The 17618-nt window shown below is 38.0% G+C and overlaps 2 protein-coding genes across 2 annotated transcripts; one reads left to right on the top strand and one right to left on the bottom strand.

Annotated features, from left to right (window-relative positions):
* Positions 1-5933: 5933 nt before the first annotated feature.
* LOC133712902 (E3 ubiquitin protein ligase DRIP2-like) lies at positions 5934-10281 on the top strand. The gene is made up of 7 exons (XM_062139012.1): positions 5934-6306; positions 6845-6944; positions 7496-7883; positions 7979-8352; positions 8460-8510; positions 9209-9281; positions 9754-10281. Exons 1-7 carry the CDS (start codon positions 6180-6182, stop codon positions 9928-9930), a joined length of 1290 nt encoding a protein of 429 aa, XP_061994996.1. The 5' UTR covers positions 5934-6179; the 3' UTR covers positions 9931-10281.
* A 290-nt stretch (positions 10282-10571) lies between these two features.
* On the bottom strand, positions 10572-13058 carry LOC133712538 (PRA1 family protein D-like). The gene is made up of 2 exons (XM_062138635.1): positions 12332-13058; positions 10572-10851 (listed from the first exon to the last, which is right to left on the bottom strand). Exon 1 carries the CDS (start codon positions 12898-12900, stop codon positions 12364-12366), a length of 537 nt encoding a protein of 178 aa, XP_061994619.1. The 5' UTR covers positions 12901-13058; the 3' UTR covers positions 10572-10851; positions 12332-12363.
* Positions 13059-17618: the final 4560 nt, after the last annotated feature.

Here is a 17618-nt window from a genome sequence, read left to right as displayed (position 1 = left end):
ACAACCATATCCATATGATGTGCAGATTTCGTACCCACCTAAACTCGCACATCGTCATTCCAGAACGCTCCAAGGCCCCCTGACTGGCCGTCGCTTAGAACTGCCTCTGAGTATGCAAAACCTAGCGCATTATGCAGTGCAGTAAAGTCAGATGCACGACTTATTTTTGTTTCACAAAGGAAAACAAATTGAGGCCGGTTTTGAGAGATCAAATCCTTTAAAGCCCTAGTTGTGGTGTCATTGCAGATTCCTCGACAATTCCAACTTAGAATTCCCATATGCATGGTAAACTGTAACTTGCTTTCTAGAACCCTAGAAAGTAACCCTAGCAGAGAACGGCTAGGTCAAAAAAATATTTATATGTTATATAATATCTCTACTTAATAAAGAACAAAACTGTGAAGCCTAATGTTTTTGAGATTTTGACCCTAGCCTCATCTCAGCGAGGCCAAAGAAAAACAAAGTTTTTTCGGCAAACCTTAGTTTTCAAAAACTAATGAAATCCGTGGATGATATGGCTGTGAGATTGGTTGCGTCGTTGGCTCTGGCAGATGGCAGGGCCGACCCTGTGAATTTGGAGGTGTAGGTACAATTCTTGTACATGTCGTATTGGCATTCCCATACAAAGCTCAAAGTCCCTTTACTGATCTCGGAGAATCACAGGTAAATGCATATGCATATGCATGGGATTGCAACGTGTGTTGCAATCCCCGAGTCAGTAGTCAGTTTCTTTTGGAGTCCGATTTTGGAAAGTAAGTTTTGGGTTTTATGTAATTACGTTTTTAAGATATTTAAAAGATTTCTTTCTGATTGATAAAATCATGGTTTTTAAGTCCTAGGCATTTTAGGATTTGTAGATTTTATAATTGATTATTTTTAAGATTTGGTGGATATCTTGGACTAAAAGTTCTGTCCTAATAAAAGTCTAATTAGGGTAGAATCTTGGATTATTAAGTCTTGGCCGTTGGTCAATCATATATACACAAAGATACACGGTCAGAAGAATGGCTCTTGGAAACGCAAGAATATTGTTAGGTGTCTTGCATGCTTGCTTGTAATTGAGTCTTCACAAGAGTCAAAACACTTGGTCCATGTTTTAAGTGTTTTTGATCATTGGTTCATGTGCATAACTTCTCTTGAGATCAGTGGAGGAGTTGTGAAGAAAGAAGAGCGATATTTGGTGATCGTTCAAGTGAAGGAGTTCGAGACGGAAGACAAACTTTGCATGCTTGCTTGTAATTGAGTCTTCACAAGAGTCAAAACACTTGGTCCATGTTTTAAGTGTTTTTGATCATTGGTTCATATGCATAACTTCTCTTGAGATCAGTGGAGGAGTTGTGAAGAAAGAAGAGCGATATTTGGTGATCGTTCAAGTGAAGAAGGAGTTCGAGACGGAAGACAAACTTTGGATTAGTTTTTGTCTAATCATTGTAGCCGAGCTAGTGCTATTCAAGTTTGTAAAGAACATATCCTTCATCATAAGTTAATTCTTATTTTGGGTTCTCAAGAGTAAGAGCCCCGCAGTGTTTTTAATCCCATATTTGAGGTTTTCACTGCGTAACCAAAATCTGGTGTTCTGTTTATTAATTTTGGTTTCTGCTGCCTAGTAAGGATTGATCCATAGCCTGCAATCCCCGTTTTCTAGAAAACACATTCTGTCCTTGTATTTTCAGGAGGCTCAAGGCGAACAAATTTACGTGGCTCAAAGAAAATACTTAAATAAACTTAAAATCGACCAGGCCAGCAAGCCTCTTGATTCAAAATCATCTTCTATTCTTAGGCCTTTTGGTCTTCTTTAGCCATGAGCCACCGACTTCTCTTCTTCCGAAATATGGGTTTTTGAATTCTTGGGTCTTTGATTTTGATTTTGGGTAGTTAGATTTTGTTGAGATTTTGAAGTGTCTGGAGCTGAATAGAATTATAGAAGGTAAGGAGGAGGAAGAAGATGAAGAGGAAGCAGCAGGTGTCGCACGAAGTTCTTCTAATTTTCACGTCTTCTTTTTATCTTTTTTTTGGGCTGGGCAACATAAAACATGAGGCCTATAAAATCTGAGGCCCTAAGCCTGGGCCTAGTTCACCTAGGCTCAAGACCGGCCCTGGTGGCAAGAGGTCGGTCGAGCTCCAGCCTTCAAAAGGGGAAGGACTGCGATGGTCACAGTCATACTTAGTCGGAAAACTACGTACGACTACGACATTTAACAAAAACTCCTTCAAAGGGATGTTCCGGCGAGCTTAGGTTTTGAATGGGTGGCTCATAGTGTTGTCACTATTCAAACATTGGAGGCTCCAGTGGCACCTGTAATAGCACTGAGTGGAGTGAGGAGAAATCATGATGGTTTGGATGACTTATCGCCTAAAAAACCTAGGTTGAGTTTGGCGGTTGGCAAGACCAACCTGGATGCTGTGTCAATGGGGTTTGCCTTGGTGTGGCTACTACACAAGAGGCTCCAAAGAAAAGAGGGCGCGCTAGAGGTGCTAAAAGAAAATAATTGAGGTTAAGGCAAAGAAGACCTCTTCCAAAAGTGTAGTGCCAAAGCTTCAAAGAAGAAAGAAAAGTTTGTTAATGGTTTATCCGAGTTTACTCATGCACCCTTCTAATGCTGAGAGCTCTAACCCTAAGGAAAAAGGAGATTCTAGTTGCTTAGATTAGTTCTTTTTTAGTCGATGCTAGCGAGAACTTTTTTATGAGCCTTTGTAGATGTGCTTGTCTTCATCGTACCACAATTGTGTCCTCAGTGTATAGGGGCAAGTAGACTAGATTGCCTACAAGGTAAAATATATTTTATTTTAGTATAGACTACTCAATGCTCATCTTGTTTTCATTAAGTAGTCATCTTTGTACTCTTTTAACCCATGTTTAGGGTCGTTTCATGGTTTTTCAGCCCTCCAACGCCGCTTCGTGTCAGTAAACTCCCAAACAGATCAGCCTCTCTATCGAACTGAATTACTCAACCTAGAACTCTGCTTTTTCTCATGGAGAATTTCGGCGGAAAACCAGCCTTCGGTGTTGGGGTGTGGCATTCCGGTGCTTGATCGCTGGGAAGGATAGTTCGGGTCAGGTCCGACCATAACGAGGGCGGCTCAAGAATGATTGGTCAAAATTGCAGATGATAAGTAGATCTGAAGAGCTGCGAGGGATGATGGGGCAAGTGGTTCAAGGTTCCTACGCCCAACGTACATCGTTGGGGGGTTTTGGGCTTCGAATTGCAGAAGCGGTGGTGGAATACCATGGCGGGGAGGTTGGATATGCGACGAAGTGGCTGAGGAAAGTGACGATGGGCTTCGTAACTGTGACAACAGCGGCGGCGGAAAGCTACCAGATCTTGGGGGCCAGGGCTGCGCGCCTAAGGGTTGGAAAACGGGAATGGCTGCTTCCCGTATGTGCAGCGGTGACCAGTGCAAGGGAGCGACCACCCAATTTGGGTGGGGTGTCCAGGTCACTTTCGAGGCCCAACTCAAGTCAGAGGCCCAGATCAGTTGGAAGGAGTTGGGTGTCCAAATTATATTGGATTCAGGCCCATTTGTGGACCAAACTGATGGACTCTAGTTCTCTAGGGTTTCGTATTTGGGATCCTGGAGGATTGATCCACCAAAATTCATTTCGGTTTGACACAGGTGATACTAGCAAATCTTCTGGAATAGTACTAAAGGAGGGTTCGAACTATTATATATTAGCGGAGCACTGGATGTTCAATGAGTGGACCTATCTCTATGCACCACCGTGGGTACTACCACATCTACTTATTCTGTCCTTAGATGACAGCGGAAGGGTATGTAATGACCACTCTGGCTTGAGGCTAGCACAAATTTCTTATCATTTGTTAATACTCCATGAACTTTTCCTGGATGTATTACAATACGATTGTAATCAACTCTATTGAGTTTTTTCTATTATATGAAGATAATTCCTTTATTCAAAATATATATATATATATACACACACACACACACACATGCATACATTTTTTATTGAGACCTAACACGTGATATGAGAAATAAACTTATTCTTTTTTTGTTCGAAAAAGTTGGTTGACAATAGTTTGAACCGATTGTCAGAATCCACGAAAAACATGCACTATTGCTAGAGATTTAATTACTATCCTTATTAGTTACAATTTGCGTAACACGTAGCACCATTAAATACACATAGCAGTCTGTTTCGAGTGAGAAAATTGCTTATATACTCTCACCAACAACACAGAAAATAATGAGAAACAAAAAAGCAAAAGGAGAGCAAAAAAAAAAAAGAGTGCAAATCGCTTGAAGATCGATGGACTTGAATTTCAAAGAAAGATAAGAAATTGATCAAAATTCAGGTATGCTATCCAGATCTCTTCATTTTCATGTCTATAGGTATGCATTCACTAAGATTTTTGGGGAAGGGCTAGTTAGGCTAAGATTAAGATACCAAAAATAGGGAAATTCATGAAACAATTTAAATCCATTATGTTGAAAACTCATCAAAACATGATTGTATTCTCTGCCATTGCCAATTTGTTGAAAAATTTGCATAATCACTCGAAATGAAGTTGTTATATTCATTGATTATATATACTTCCCTTCTTGTTATAGCTAAATTAGAGGAAATCAATCACAATTGTATGAATTTTAGGCTGAACCAAATCCCAGTCAGCTTTATTTCCATGGTTGGTGAGATCACTGAGATGAGATGAGAGCATCTGAAGGTTTTTGATTCTTGAAGCAGATAGAGACTGAGAAATTTGAGTCAGTGACCTGTCACTGGTGAGGCACAACTGTCTGCATGTAAAAAAAAACGGTTACATTGAAACAGTGCCAAAGTGAGTGGCCAAAAAAATAAGAAATAAAAATAAACAAATAAAAGAAAAAGAAGAACAAAACCATAACGTCCCAATTTTCCATCCTAAATCAATTCGGCTCTTCTTGTGTTTCCATATGCGTTTTCTTTTTGAATTTTCTTTTTCAAACAGAACTCCTTGATGAAATTGACCGTAACTTGTACTTTGTAAATGGGGTGTTGGAAGTGTGTGTTTTATTTTTTCCTGTATTTTTACAAGAAAATATTGCTTCTCAATGATTTCGCCAATTTAATTTGAATGATGCTCTATAGTTGCTGACCTTTTCTTTATCTCGAGGACGATATGCCTCAAACAGACTTACTTTTCTCATCTCACAAAGACATATTTTTGATTTCGTCACTGCTTATTTGGTTGAAAATTTTGTTTATTTGAGCTAAAATGAAAGTTAAAAAAGTCATGCTTTTCCTACGCACGCTCAAACTTAATTGTGTTGAGAATACCAATAAACTTGTGTCAATGAGGCATGAGCACTTGCCTCCTCTAAACCTTAAAACTTAATTTACACCGACAAAGCTTACTTCACATCAAAATCACATGCATTATGATGTTTATAGCAATAATTCTCTCATTGTAGGTGATGTTTATGGAGAAGTTACATAGCAAATCAAATAATTTCATTGCGTGACACATTAATATAACACATTTACATTTTCGTTTCTTTTTGTTGCTCCTACTAATGGTTGTTTTGTTTTATTGCCTCCTAGAAGCTCCTATCTACTTATGAAATTGACTCATTAGAGACAAGGATAGTCGTGATTCTCAAAGTTTCACACTCAAACTTTGAGTCTTTGACATGCAATATCCACATCAATATATAACACACCGCACCCAAAATACAGACGACTTCTGCAATATATAATGTAGTTCATCATCCCCATTGCATAATCCAACATATTTGAGTCACTTTGACTTCGCAGAAAAACAAAGAAAGGAAAGTAGTGGAAGAAAAAGACAAACCAAAGGTTTTTTTGTTTTTCTTTTGGCTCCGGTGGAAATTAGGAATAACAAACCCATCGTAAAAACTTGTGCGCAGTTTTAAGCCCATAGACGCCTTCTTTTTATGTTTTTACATACATGCGTGCGTTTTCTATAATTTAGAGGTGATGAGATTGTAGCTGTTTGGAGCCTCGAACAGATCATCAAACCCTATCTTGCCCCTCATCTTCCAAATCGAAACAAGAACCAAAATCCCTCTCCCCCATTCTTTTTCTTCATCACTGACAACAAATCAACAAGCCCATGTTGGGTTTTTGGGGTTTCTTGATTGTAATTGGTGTCATGCACCATGTGCTTACGTGAAAGCAGAGTGCTCTGTTTATCAGTGGGTTTTGGAAGAAGATAATGATGACGACTAGCAGCAACCAAGTTGTGAAAGTTAAGAGGGAGAAGCTCGAGGCATGCATGACATGCCCCATGTGCAAAGAGCTATTCGAAGAAGCCACAACTATTTCTGAATGTCTTCACACATGTAAGTCTTTCGCTCTTCTCATCTCTGCTTTTGGGATCTGATTTTCATGTGTTATGCTCCTTTTTCTAATAGGGGTGCCGTGTTTTTACGTAAATTCCTATTATTTTTCTTGTTTTCTGATCTGGGTTTATCGAAATTTACGTTTTCATGATATGAGTCCTATTCAATTTGCATTGTTGATTGTCTTCTTCTTTTGGACTTTGCCATAAGGTAATGTGTTAGTGTATATATTGGTAGATGAATATACTGTTGACTCTTGGTATATAAGTCCTATTATACCTGATTGGGTTTCTGTCACTTGGTGTTTGTAATTGTAATGATTAAATTTCTTGGCTATGATAAAATGGACTTGTGCTTACATGCTTCTTTACTCATTGCTCCCCTAAACTCTTGGTCTCTTTCTAATTTTCGCTGAAGTATATGGCTATGATCTGCATTAGATGCTTCATGTATAGTGTAATAGGGGTAGTGAGCAACAATTCATAACTTTTTCTATGAATAAACGCGACTGACTCGTTTATTGCGGTTTTGAGAACAGTTTGCAAGAAGTGCATATATGATAAAATAATCAACGAAGATTTGGATAGATGTCCAGTATGCAAGACAGATTTAGGGGTTGCTCCAATGGATAAGCTCAGGTAATTGATCATCTACATTTCCTATGTTTATAGATTAGCTAGCTGCTCACATAATTAATGCATGAGCCTAGTTTATGCCATGACAGAGAAAAAAAAAAAAGTTCAAACAACTGTCAAACATTCCAAATATGAAAAAGTTTCAAATAATCAAGACTGGCCTTTTGCAGCAATCCTTTATTGATTCACCGCTTGTTTGGTCAATAAAATGTATAATGAAGTTTTTCATTTTCTAATGTTCTTGGTGCAGCATCACAAGCTTATAACAAGCTTCCACTAATGAATTCGGCACTGCAGCAGTTTTTGTGACCTTATAACACATTTCTCGACTGATGTGTGAATCTTTTATGTATTCTATTACTATCAGACCTCACTCCTCATAGCTATTAAATATTTAGCCTTCTTTGTTCATTTGTAAATATCATCCATCATAATAATATTTTGATCAGATGTGTGCCTGCATAATAACCTCAAAGTTATGCTAGAAGGACCAAACCATGGATGCATATTGGTGTTATGTTTCTTCTGTTTTGTAATTATTCTTCGGTTGGCAGGGCTGACAATAGTCTCGAAGACATAAGGGCGAAGCTCTTCCCTTCTGGAAGTAAAAAGGTCAAGGCACAAGCAGCGGACCGCAATCTGCAAGTTGTAGGCTCTGAAAAGGTCTTGCCTTCAGAAACAAGAAAAACCAAGGCACCTGAAGTTAATGTGCCCTCCATATTGTTACCAGGGAGAACAAAGCAGAGATACCTCTCTTCATTAGGAACAAGCGCTCCTACAGTTACAACCAGGTCCTCTACGAGGTATTTTACCAGAAAGAGTTCAGCTCTTCAAGAGAGTCATCTTTCGACTCAAGAAGAGCCTGTTCACAAACATGAAGATTTTCCGGAGAGGGTTAAATCATCTGAGAACCTTAAAGAAGATGCAGCACATGCCAGACAGGTAAACAAAAGGAAAATAAAAAGAAATTGATTTAAAGGTTTTGCTTATCCTTTTATTGTTCTTAAAATATGTTAAATCTTTTCATTTTGCTGCAGAATGCTACTGAGAAATTGTCTCAGAAAGATGGGGAGAATAATGGCAACGAGAACAAAGCACAACCAAGGTGGACAACTGGGCTGATGGAAGCTGAAAGAGAAGCTGCAAGAGTGCCAATAAGGCAAGTGTTCCTCAACCTCAACAATGAACCAGAAGAGCTTCAACCCATTCAGGAACATGGCAATAATGGTGAATCTACTCCTGCACCATCAGTTTCAGTGCCAAGTGCCAAAGGCCAACGTGGCCGCAAGAGAAAAGCAGTATCAGAACCCGAGGAGTTAAAAACTCCAGCACAACCTGTGGTATCTGACGCAAACAATGAAGGCGAAACAACATTTAAACCAATCTGGTTCTCGTTGGAAGCTTATCCATGGTGAGATTCTGTTCCTTTGGAGTAAAACGTAAAGCGATCTTGATTTTTTTTTTTTTCCTCACTCCATATATGTCAAGTTTTACAATCTTGTAATTTGATGGTTGTAGGGAAGGATATGCACCCTTGCCACAGATACCTTCATGTTACTTGAGAGTCAAGTAAGTTTCATTATCTTAATTCTGTCTGATATTGAAGTGGTAAGAGGCTTTAAATTTTGGTCTGATTAATGCCTTATTAATTGAACAATGTTTTCATTAGCTTGTCATAACCTTTAGAATGCTGAAATCTGTTTAAATAATGTGGCTGTACTAAAACTAAACTTTTGTTTGCACTGTTCCCTTTTGTTGCTGTAGTATGGTTTATGAGGATTTTTTGTCAGTTTGGCATATTAGTATTGCCTTCCATTTTTACTTCTTGGCACAAAACTGTATTCTCATGCCCTTTGATCAGAACGACTGATAAAATTTAAATTGCTGTGGGTGAGGTCATCAGATAAAATTTAAACATTGGGGCTCAGTTTTTTGTTTTTTATTTGTTCTGTGAGTACATGTTCTTGCTTTTTCTTCTTTGTCGATGTTTCATTATTGAAAACCCCTGGCTTTCATAGTAGTTTATTTAACTTCATTGAGTAATATCTGAGCATGCTTCTATGGTCAGTGTGTTTATTTGTTTTTCTTGCATTTTTGATTTTTTTGTTGCTTGTTAAAAATTCCAATAAGAGAATGTCAAGTGGTGATCAACCCGAAAATGCTCTCTTCAAATCTTCTGGAAAATTGGCAGTGCTTAGTGTATTTTCTCTGTTTTGTCTGTTTCCTTATCACACATTAATTTGAATTTCTTTATTCAAATGTCTCAGAGATGGTAACTTACCCAGTTCTTTCATAAAGAAGTATCTGGTGAAAAAGCTGAATCTTCACAGCGAGGCGGAGGTAACATCATCTGCTCTCCCTTTTCAAATTAGTAAAGTAGCATGTGTAACCCTTCTGTGTTATGATAGTGACAATGCATGCAGGTTCATTTAGTTTAGGTTTATCTTAATCTACCTGTTTCTTTAATGCCTAAACTTACTAGTAGGAACTGCATTTATCGTTTTACCACCAATGACTTCAGAAGTTGGATTATATGTGGAATACTAATACCTTCCCTGAGATTCTAAAGATGGATCAAGGACATATACTTGAGACAATAGAATAGTGAATTCTTGTTTCTGATAGTAATATCTGAAATGGACATTTTTGTAGTCAAAACCAAGTATTGTTGATTTGTTTTATCAATGTTGCTACACATGTCATTTTTCCATCTTACCCATCCCCATTTTGTCTTTTGACTTGGCCGGACTTGACAACGTAAACTTATCTCAGCACAAAGTTGATGCTGACATTCACTTCATTTCCAATACAGGTGGAGATTCTATTGTGGGGTCAGCCGATACATCCCACATTGCAGCTGCATAACTTGGTGGATTTATGGTTACAGAAAATACCAGCATCACATAAGATAGAATCCTTTGTAGGCAGCTCGGCAAAGGAGTACGTGATGGTTATAACCTACTGTCGAAAAGTGCTACAGCACTGGTAGACTTGTTTAAGCGACCTGCATGAATGCAATGCTGTTCAAAGTCCTGGCAGTTTCAGCCACCTTTACCATACAACATGCATTTGGATTTAGAGTTTCATTTCTTCTTTCTTTTCATCCCTGCAAGCATATAATGCTTTGCTTGCAGTGTGGTGTGCCCGGCACTTTATAGAACTGATTAGTAGAAAAATGAGAAATTTTTGAAAAGATTTGTTTGTTTAAGTTATGAATACAATGTTGTAGTAACAGTAGATTTTGCAAAGGATGGAGCATTCTGTCCTGTTCATTTCCTATAACCTCATTGTATATGGAAATAACTAAGAAACAGGTTATGGAATAACCTCAATAGAGAGTTGTCTGAAAGCCTGAATTTTCCATGTAGTTTAAAACCAAAAGATATGCTTGTTCAAGTTATGAATACAATATTAGTATCAGTAAAATGTGGCAATTTGCATGTTCATTTCTATAACCTCGATAGATATGGAAATAACTAAGAATCAGGTTATGGAATAACCTCGAGAGATAGAAGTTGTATGGAAGCCTGAATTTTCCATGTAGTTTAAAACCGGTTATTCTCACCCCATTTCCACAAACTGAAGACTTTTCTCAATTTTCCATTAGAAATTAGATGGCATACACCACTATTGAAAATTAGGAGAAATGATTGCTACAAAATTGCAGTTACAATGTGTTCTGTTTGCTCCACATTTACCATGAGAAAACAATTGTATATACAAGTTTCTCTGCTAAAAGCACTAGCAACATGATTGAATAGGTGAAAAAAGCTGAAAAACAATTATGCTGATGTTTACACAATCAGACTCCAGAAGCAAAACGCTAACATCAGAACTGGCTGGACTTGTTTGTTAAAGTATATCTGCATCGAACCCAGGTACCTGCTCGTAGACGAAGAAATACTACCATCTGCAATGCATTCACGAGGAAACTACATGAGAACCCATATTAAAGGACATAATACATTGAATGTATGATAGGAACATCTAATGGGGAGTAATGGCAATAACAAGAACCACATTTCAGCATAACAGAGATACCATCTGACAACTCAAGGAAAAGCCACACTAGATGGCATTTTCAAGAAATTTTGTGTTTTCACTTTTCACCAATTAAGGGTATCCAAGCAACTATCCCTACACATGTTCCAGGTTAATCACCAGTAATGGTGCCTTTGTCATTAATCAAGTCAGAACATTCCAACGTAGATGCGTATGCTTCCAAATAATACATAAGCATCCATACATAAACAGAAAGACCCATACTTTAAATGCACAAAGCACCCAACTTGATTCAATCCTTGACCAAGTCCTGAGTCCTGACGGCTAATATCGATGTTTTATACAACTTGTGTTCATGTTGCGGAAAGCATATGGCATTGACAAATCATTTCCCAACTAAAGGTGGCTGTGCAATGTTAATCACTCTGGCCAAGGGATATCATAGACTAAAGCAGGAAGAAATGATACAAGATCACATGGAAAGAATCAAATGGAAGAAACTCTAAGTTCTGACGTGAATGTGACAAAATGATTAAACAAAAATTCACTAAAATGGTTAAAAAACATCAAACATCTGCTAATTTCAATAAAAGGAGTATCATGACAAGAATTATAAAAAAATATTGATTATTCCCGAAAAACTGAAATTATTTGGCAGTTGCAGCAATATGGTCAGATAGTGATGCCAAGTACTAACTTTGGCAAAAACCCTCTTCCACAGCTACACTTATTTTAGTCCACTGAAAATGCCTCAAAAACAGGTAATGCAACAAGAAGAATTTCATGCTTGACAACTAACTTACTTCATTTTGAACTTGGAGCTTAAGATGAGCAAACGACAATGTATGTAAGATTCAAAAAATCATCAAGATACGAAAAAAAAACAAATGATCAATTCAAACTTAGTAACTTACTTCCTAGAAATAAAGGTATAAACCATGTAACGACTAGAAACAAGTTTTAAGAATTCACAACAATGCACCCTCACATGTGCAGGTGTTGTTTAGGCGCTTCATCAGTAAGTAGCAACATAAGATTCAAACCAAGGACATTGCAAACACTTATACAAGGCAGCTGGTAAAAGAGCATAATCTCGGTAAGTGTGGAAGTCCTGCCAGAAAAACTTATAGACTGAAATAGTGGGTGCTTAACATAAAATGTTCTATATATGGACTTATATTAAACGAAGCTCCAACTTTTTCGATACAATCATAAAACTTCCAGTTGCAATAGTATGACTGTAGCAGTAATACGAATACCACAACATTCTCCACATGATTTATATAACAGCAATGCACGTTTTATTTAGAACTTGAAACTTTTGCAACAATTCCACTCACAAGAATCAAACTTTATCGAAACCCAGAAGCAAATATAACCCAACTGACCTCATCAAACCTGAAGAACACCACCACCATGATCACATAATGATGTAATTCCCACTCGGGTCAGCTTCATCCTGAAGCAGAGCCCCATAAGGCGATTCTTTGTCCTCCATAACAAGATCCTCCGTCCCTCTAAACACAGCATGAAGGCAAACCAAGACCACCCCAACCACCGCCGAAACGACGACGTTCAACCACACATGCGTCAACACCAGAGCCACCACAGTCACCACTCCCAGCACGGCCATCACGACCCGGTCCCCGACCGGAAACCCGAACACGACGAGCTCGTCGTCGCGGGAGAAGTAGAAGAAGACCCAGGCGGCGAAGACGATGAGGAAGACGATGATGGAGACTGGGTGGTAGATGAGGCTGAGGAAGAGGACGACCAAGAGGACCATGGCGTAGTTGGACCGGAAATGGGTCAGGTTCTGGAAGAGCCGGGTCGTGGCGTCGGAGAGGTTTGAAGGGAGGCTGAGGGCGGTGGGGTCGGCGAATTCGGACAAGGGGCGGTGGGCGGACATCGCCGATTGGCCGGCTTCCTTGAACCGGGTCACGATTCCGGTGGACATTGGGTGATTGGAAAGATTCGATTTTGGGGTGAGGAATGTGAGATTGAGGAGAAATCAGAGATGGGTTCTCTTTGGTTTCTATGTCAGTGGTGATGTATGAGGCGTTTGTGTCAACTCCGTTGACCTCTCCGATTGGGAAGCTTTGACGGGTTTTGGACTGGCACAGTTGGTTTTTGTAAAGGTTGTGTAGGTGATTGTGTGTGTTTGGCCCAAGTATACATAGGGATTGAGAGGAAACTGGCCCAGTGAGCTTTCACAAGTGGCTTTCATCCTAGGGAAAACCAAATGTTTCTATTCACCTGCGCGGTGATTTTCATGATCGATCAGTTGTACTCAACTGCTGTTAGATCTGAATCTAACGGTAAAGGATACTGAGAAAAATAAATGAATTCCAACAACTGTATTGTTATTTACTCTGTGATTTAGATTGAACGACAGTTGAACACAACTGAGGATGAAATTTAATGAATAGGTGAATTTTTTTTCATGATGGTGGGTCGAGCGAGTAATGCAAAGAAACGGGAGATGTAAATGTTGAGAGTCAGTGAAGCGCGTACGGTAAAATTCAGGCTGAGGCGATTGTCGTTGTTGATCCACATACATTGTTTGACATCATAAGGGAGGTGCGCAGTACATGTAAACCAAAATCCGGCGAGAACGCTGCCGTGAGACCTCATGAATGCAAAAGAAAGGGAAGGTAAGGTAGCACCAATGAAAACCAGAGCATGAACCTTGGTCGCTCGGGAGAAACGAGTGAGAGAGCATAGGGTAAATGCAAATTTGGCATGTGGACTTTCTAGCAGAAAGAAAACAAGGAACTCTTTGAGAGCCATAGAAGAACTTTCAACTTCGCGATAAAAAAAAATGAGAAGAATAGATGTGATGGATTATTTTTTCCATATATTTTTCAACGTGAGATTTATGGGCTTTCAAAAATTTTGACAATTTTATATCTCATTTACTTAATTTATAAAATTTAATGGGGTTTTAATTAGTAATTAGACAATTCACGAAATGGCCAAATCATTGGCTTTATTATTGAACTCAAAACATCAAGAAACGCAATAGCAACAGAACTTTTGAGCACGAAAATTTTGATCACAAGCCAACATTACCATGCCCAAGCATCACAATGCATGAGATATGTCCTTTATTCCACAAGATAACATATATAACATAGTCCATCAGTACTAGTACTGAAGGACGTACAGTGAACACCAATTAAGCCAACACTCTATCATCATTAGAACCATCGATGTGGCAGCATGCACTTGCAACTGATGAATGTCTCCATACTCCTGTGGCAATCCGGGCATGCACTTCAGTGTCTCCGGAACCTTTCCATTAGACCTCGGAAGGTCCAGACGGCAGCAAGGTCGGCTACTCTGACTAACCTTGTCATAATAAGCCTTGAAACAAAATTTAAACCTTTTCTCTTTCACATGCTCCTTCCATTTCTCAAACTCCTCGACCACCTTCAAAACCGACACACCATGACCAGTGACCACCACAGTAGACCCTTTAACAAGCATAAACCTTTCGTTCTTTGTAAGAAAGAAGCTTATGGATTTGTTGGGTGACCACAGGGATTGGCCCGATATTGCCCAATAACCCCATTTGTCATGTGCCTGTTATTTTGGGCTCAAACATCATCAAGAACCCAAATTTGATTACGTTCTCTAAAGAAGTTTGAATGACTTCATTTTTACATCCACCGGTGGTTTATATGAGAGGGGAGAGGATCCTCTCCTAACCTTCTAATCTGCCTAACCTATCTAAGCTTTCAACACCAAAGTACGTAACATGTGGCCAAACTTACATCCAATGGCCTACAATAAATTTAGGTTTTCTACCTCCATTTTTATTTGAGTTTAGGTTGCCGCGCTGTTGGTTTCGCTGTTTCCCTCGCTTTCTCCCTCTTTTGTTCTTTGGCGCTCTTGATGAAGTAAAAACACACGAGTCTTCAATCATGAAATTCAATGGATACATGCAGAGAGATCTAATTAAAAGTCAGAACTTTAGCTTTGATTCTTCTATCTATCTCACTTTCCCTGCATTCCATTGCAACATGTAAGTGTAATCCCCTTTTATTTTGGGTTTTCTTTTCTGAACTCTCTCTTCATATTGTGTGTTTTAGAGTTTAGGAACTCTGTATTTGCTATTACAAAGAGGAATTCCGTGCTTCATTATTACAGAAAAAAAAGGACCCAAAATGCAATTTTCATTCAAGTTTCGATCTATTCAGGTATCGATCTATTGTCTTTCATATATTGATATCAAACCATAACAAGGCATCAAGGCAATCTTATTCTTGTATCTGTAGTTTTTTTTTTTTTTTTTTTGGGTCTGATTCTTGTATCTATAGTTGCATTGGCTTTGGCCTTGCTTAGTAAAGCAAAAAGTTTGAGAGGCTAGGGGACAGTTAATTAGTTTGCTGTATTGGTTGTGTCTTTTCAGTTTAGTAATTGTAAATTGCAGATTGTTGCAGTTACTGTACAAGGAATTTGTTGCAAATGGAAAATGCATTGGGTGCAACAGATGTTAATGTCGAGAATTTTGATTTGGAATTGGATTGGAAACCTAGAAAAGGAATGAAGTTTGATTCTGAACAAGCAACTTATGACTTCTACAATAGATATGGAGGAAAAAAGGGGGTTAGTATTAAAAGGGAGAATCATGCTAAGAATAAGAAAACTGGTGAAATCACTTTAAGAGTATTTGTTTGCTGTAAGGAAGGTAATCGATCCAAAGATAAGAGGGATTACATGACTAGAAAACCCAGACCCTAAGTTGCAACAAGCCTCTTGGTATAGATCTTTATGTTCCACCTACATTAGAATATCAAGCAGGGCTTTTGAAAATGAAAAAACATACAAATTAGCCATGACAAATGCAGAGAAGTTAGCAAAAGAAATTGAAGACTTGCTACGGTCTAAAATGAATGCTAATGTGGATGAGAATGGCCATACAACTCAATCCACTCCTACTGGACAACTAAATGTAGAAGGTGATGTGGTGAATGCAAAAGGGCTAAAGAAAAGGGAAACATCTAGAGGAAGAAAAAGGAGAATCAAGAGTCAGGTAGAGATAAGCATGAACAAAAAAAAAAAAACAGAGGTAACCCAGTAAAAAAGCAATGGAGGTATTCTTATTTCTATAAAACTACTTTCTTATTAGTTTGTTTAAATTTATTTACATATATCATTCTTTGATTTTTATAACTCAGGTTACTCTTGATCCAATGAATAATGTATACAAGGTGACTTTTGATCCACCATGTAATGAAGAGAATGCTACTCCTGATTTAACAAACAATGTAGAGAATGATTGTCACGCCCCGATTTTCAAGCACAATTATAAACAAATAACAATCACAAATACTCTAGGCGTGATAGTTCAGACATTAATACAATAACACTAGGAAAATTTTCTTTAAAGAACAACAAGTAAAGATGTCCTGAACTCATAATGTTAATATAGACTCGCTCTTTAGAGTTATATATTACATTAAACCAAGTTTACAAAATAAACTGAAATAACAATTCAATATGTAAACAACACTACCAGACTCATTACACAGCGGAAGATTAACAAGTGCAAACAACAAATAAACTCCTAAACTCATCACTGCAACGGCAAGGGACCACAGCTTCATCACGTTCATCCTAACCTGCAGGATAGACCCCTACACCATTGAATAGTGCACCAGGTTGAAATAACAAACCCGGTAAGCTTATGAAAACTCATGTGAGTAAACTCAAAATAATAAAGGAGAAACACATGCTTAAACCATCTCAACCTAACAAAATCGTTATACAATTATCACAACAAAACATCAATTCATATCATATCATATCATATCATATCATATCATATCATGCTCACTTACGTTAACTCAAAATCTAAAACCACATGCTCTGACTCTCCACTGATGCATTTAATTTTCCAAAGGTTCAACTAAACAATCAAACTCGAGTAACGTTTTACAACCATAAAAACTCCATTAATCCAAAATCATGCTTCTAATTTTATCTCATCCAAATCATTGTCACCTCAGTGACCTTTCAAAATCAATGAAACCTCAACAACCACTTCTCGGAAAAGTAAAGCACTTAAATCAAAATCAAGTAAAAGTAATCCTTGCATATGAATTAGTTCAGGAGATCACATCAAAAACACATCAAGCAAATCATATTAATCCCAACATATCGTTTAGTTCCGATGATTACATTAAAACAATCAATAGAAGTCATAGTAATCCCTGCATATAGTTTAGTTCAGGAGACTACATTAAAACTAATCAATTCAAAAAACAGTAATCCCTGCGTATAATTTAGTTAAGGAGATTACGAAAGAAAACAAGCAAGTCAATAATAGAATTAAACTAAAATTCAATACAATTCATCTACTAATAACACCAAACACCACATCAACAATCTCAAACATCAATCACTCAACAATAATCCATAACCTTATAATAACAATCACCACATCAATTATCACCACCTTGGTACTACTGAAAAGATTATCGCCACTTTGGTCACCACTTTGATACTACTATATAAATTATCGCCACTTTGGTTCCGCCACACAGGTCCTATTACACCACACTATATATTTAATCACACTCTCAAACACAACTTTCACCATTCTCAAAACAACAACAAAAACCTTTTCCAAAATATTGTTCGCACACCTCAACATTTTCACAAATCGTA

Source organism: Rosa rugosa, chromosome 5, assembly GCF_958449725.1.
Source record: "Rosa rugosa chromosome 5, drRosRugo1.1, whole genome shotgun sequence".
In the NCBI taxonomy this organism is placed as follows: Eukaryota; Viridiplantae; Streptophyta; class Magnoliopsida; order Rosales; family Rosaceae; genus Rosa; species Rosa rugosa.
Note: the sequence above shows the minus strand (reverse complement) of the source record. Positions and strands in the feature narration are given on the sequence as shown.

What these genes read in the sequence shown, in the direction of transcription:
- LOC133712538 (XM_062138635.1), bottom strand. Translation starts at nt 12,900, where the DNA reads ATGTCCACCGGAATCGTGACCCGGTTCAAGGAAGCCGGCCAATCGGCG.
- LOC133712902 (XM_062139012.1), top strand. Translation starts at nt 6,180, where the DNA reads ATGATGACGACTAGCAGCAACCAAGTTGTGAAAGTTAAGAGGGAGAAG. An exon ending in TTCTGAATGTCTTCACACAT is followed by an intron (nt 6,307 to 6,844) that starts GTAAGTCTTTCG and finishes TTTTGAGAACAG; the next exon opens with TTTGCAAGAAGTGCATATAT. An exon ending in GCTCCAATGGATAAGCTCAG is followed by an intron (nt 6,945 to 7,495) that starts GTAATTGATCAT and finishes TTCGGTTGGCAG; the next exon opens with GGCTGACAATAGTCTCGAAG.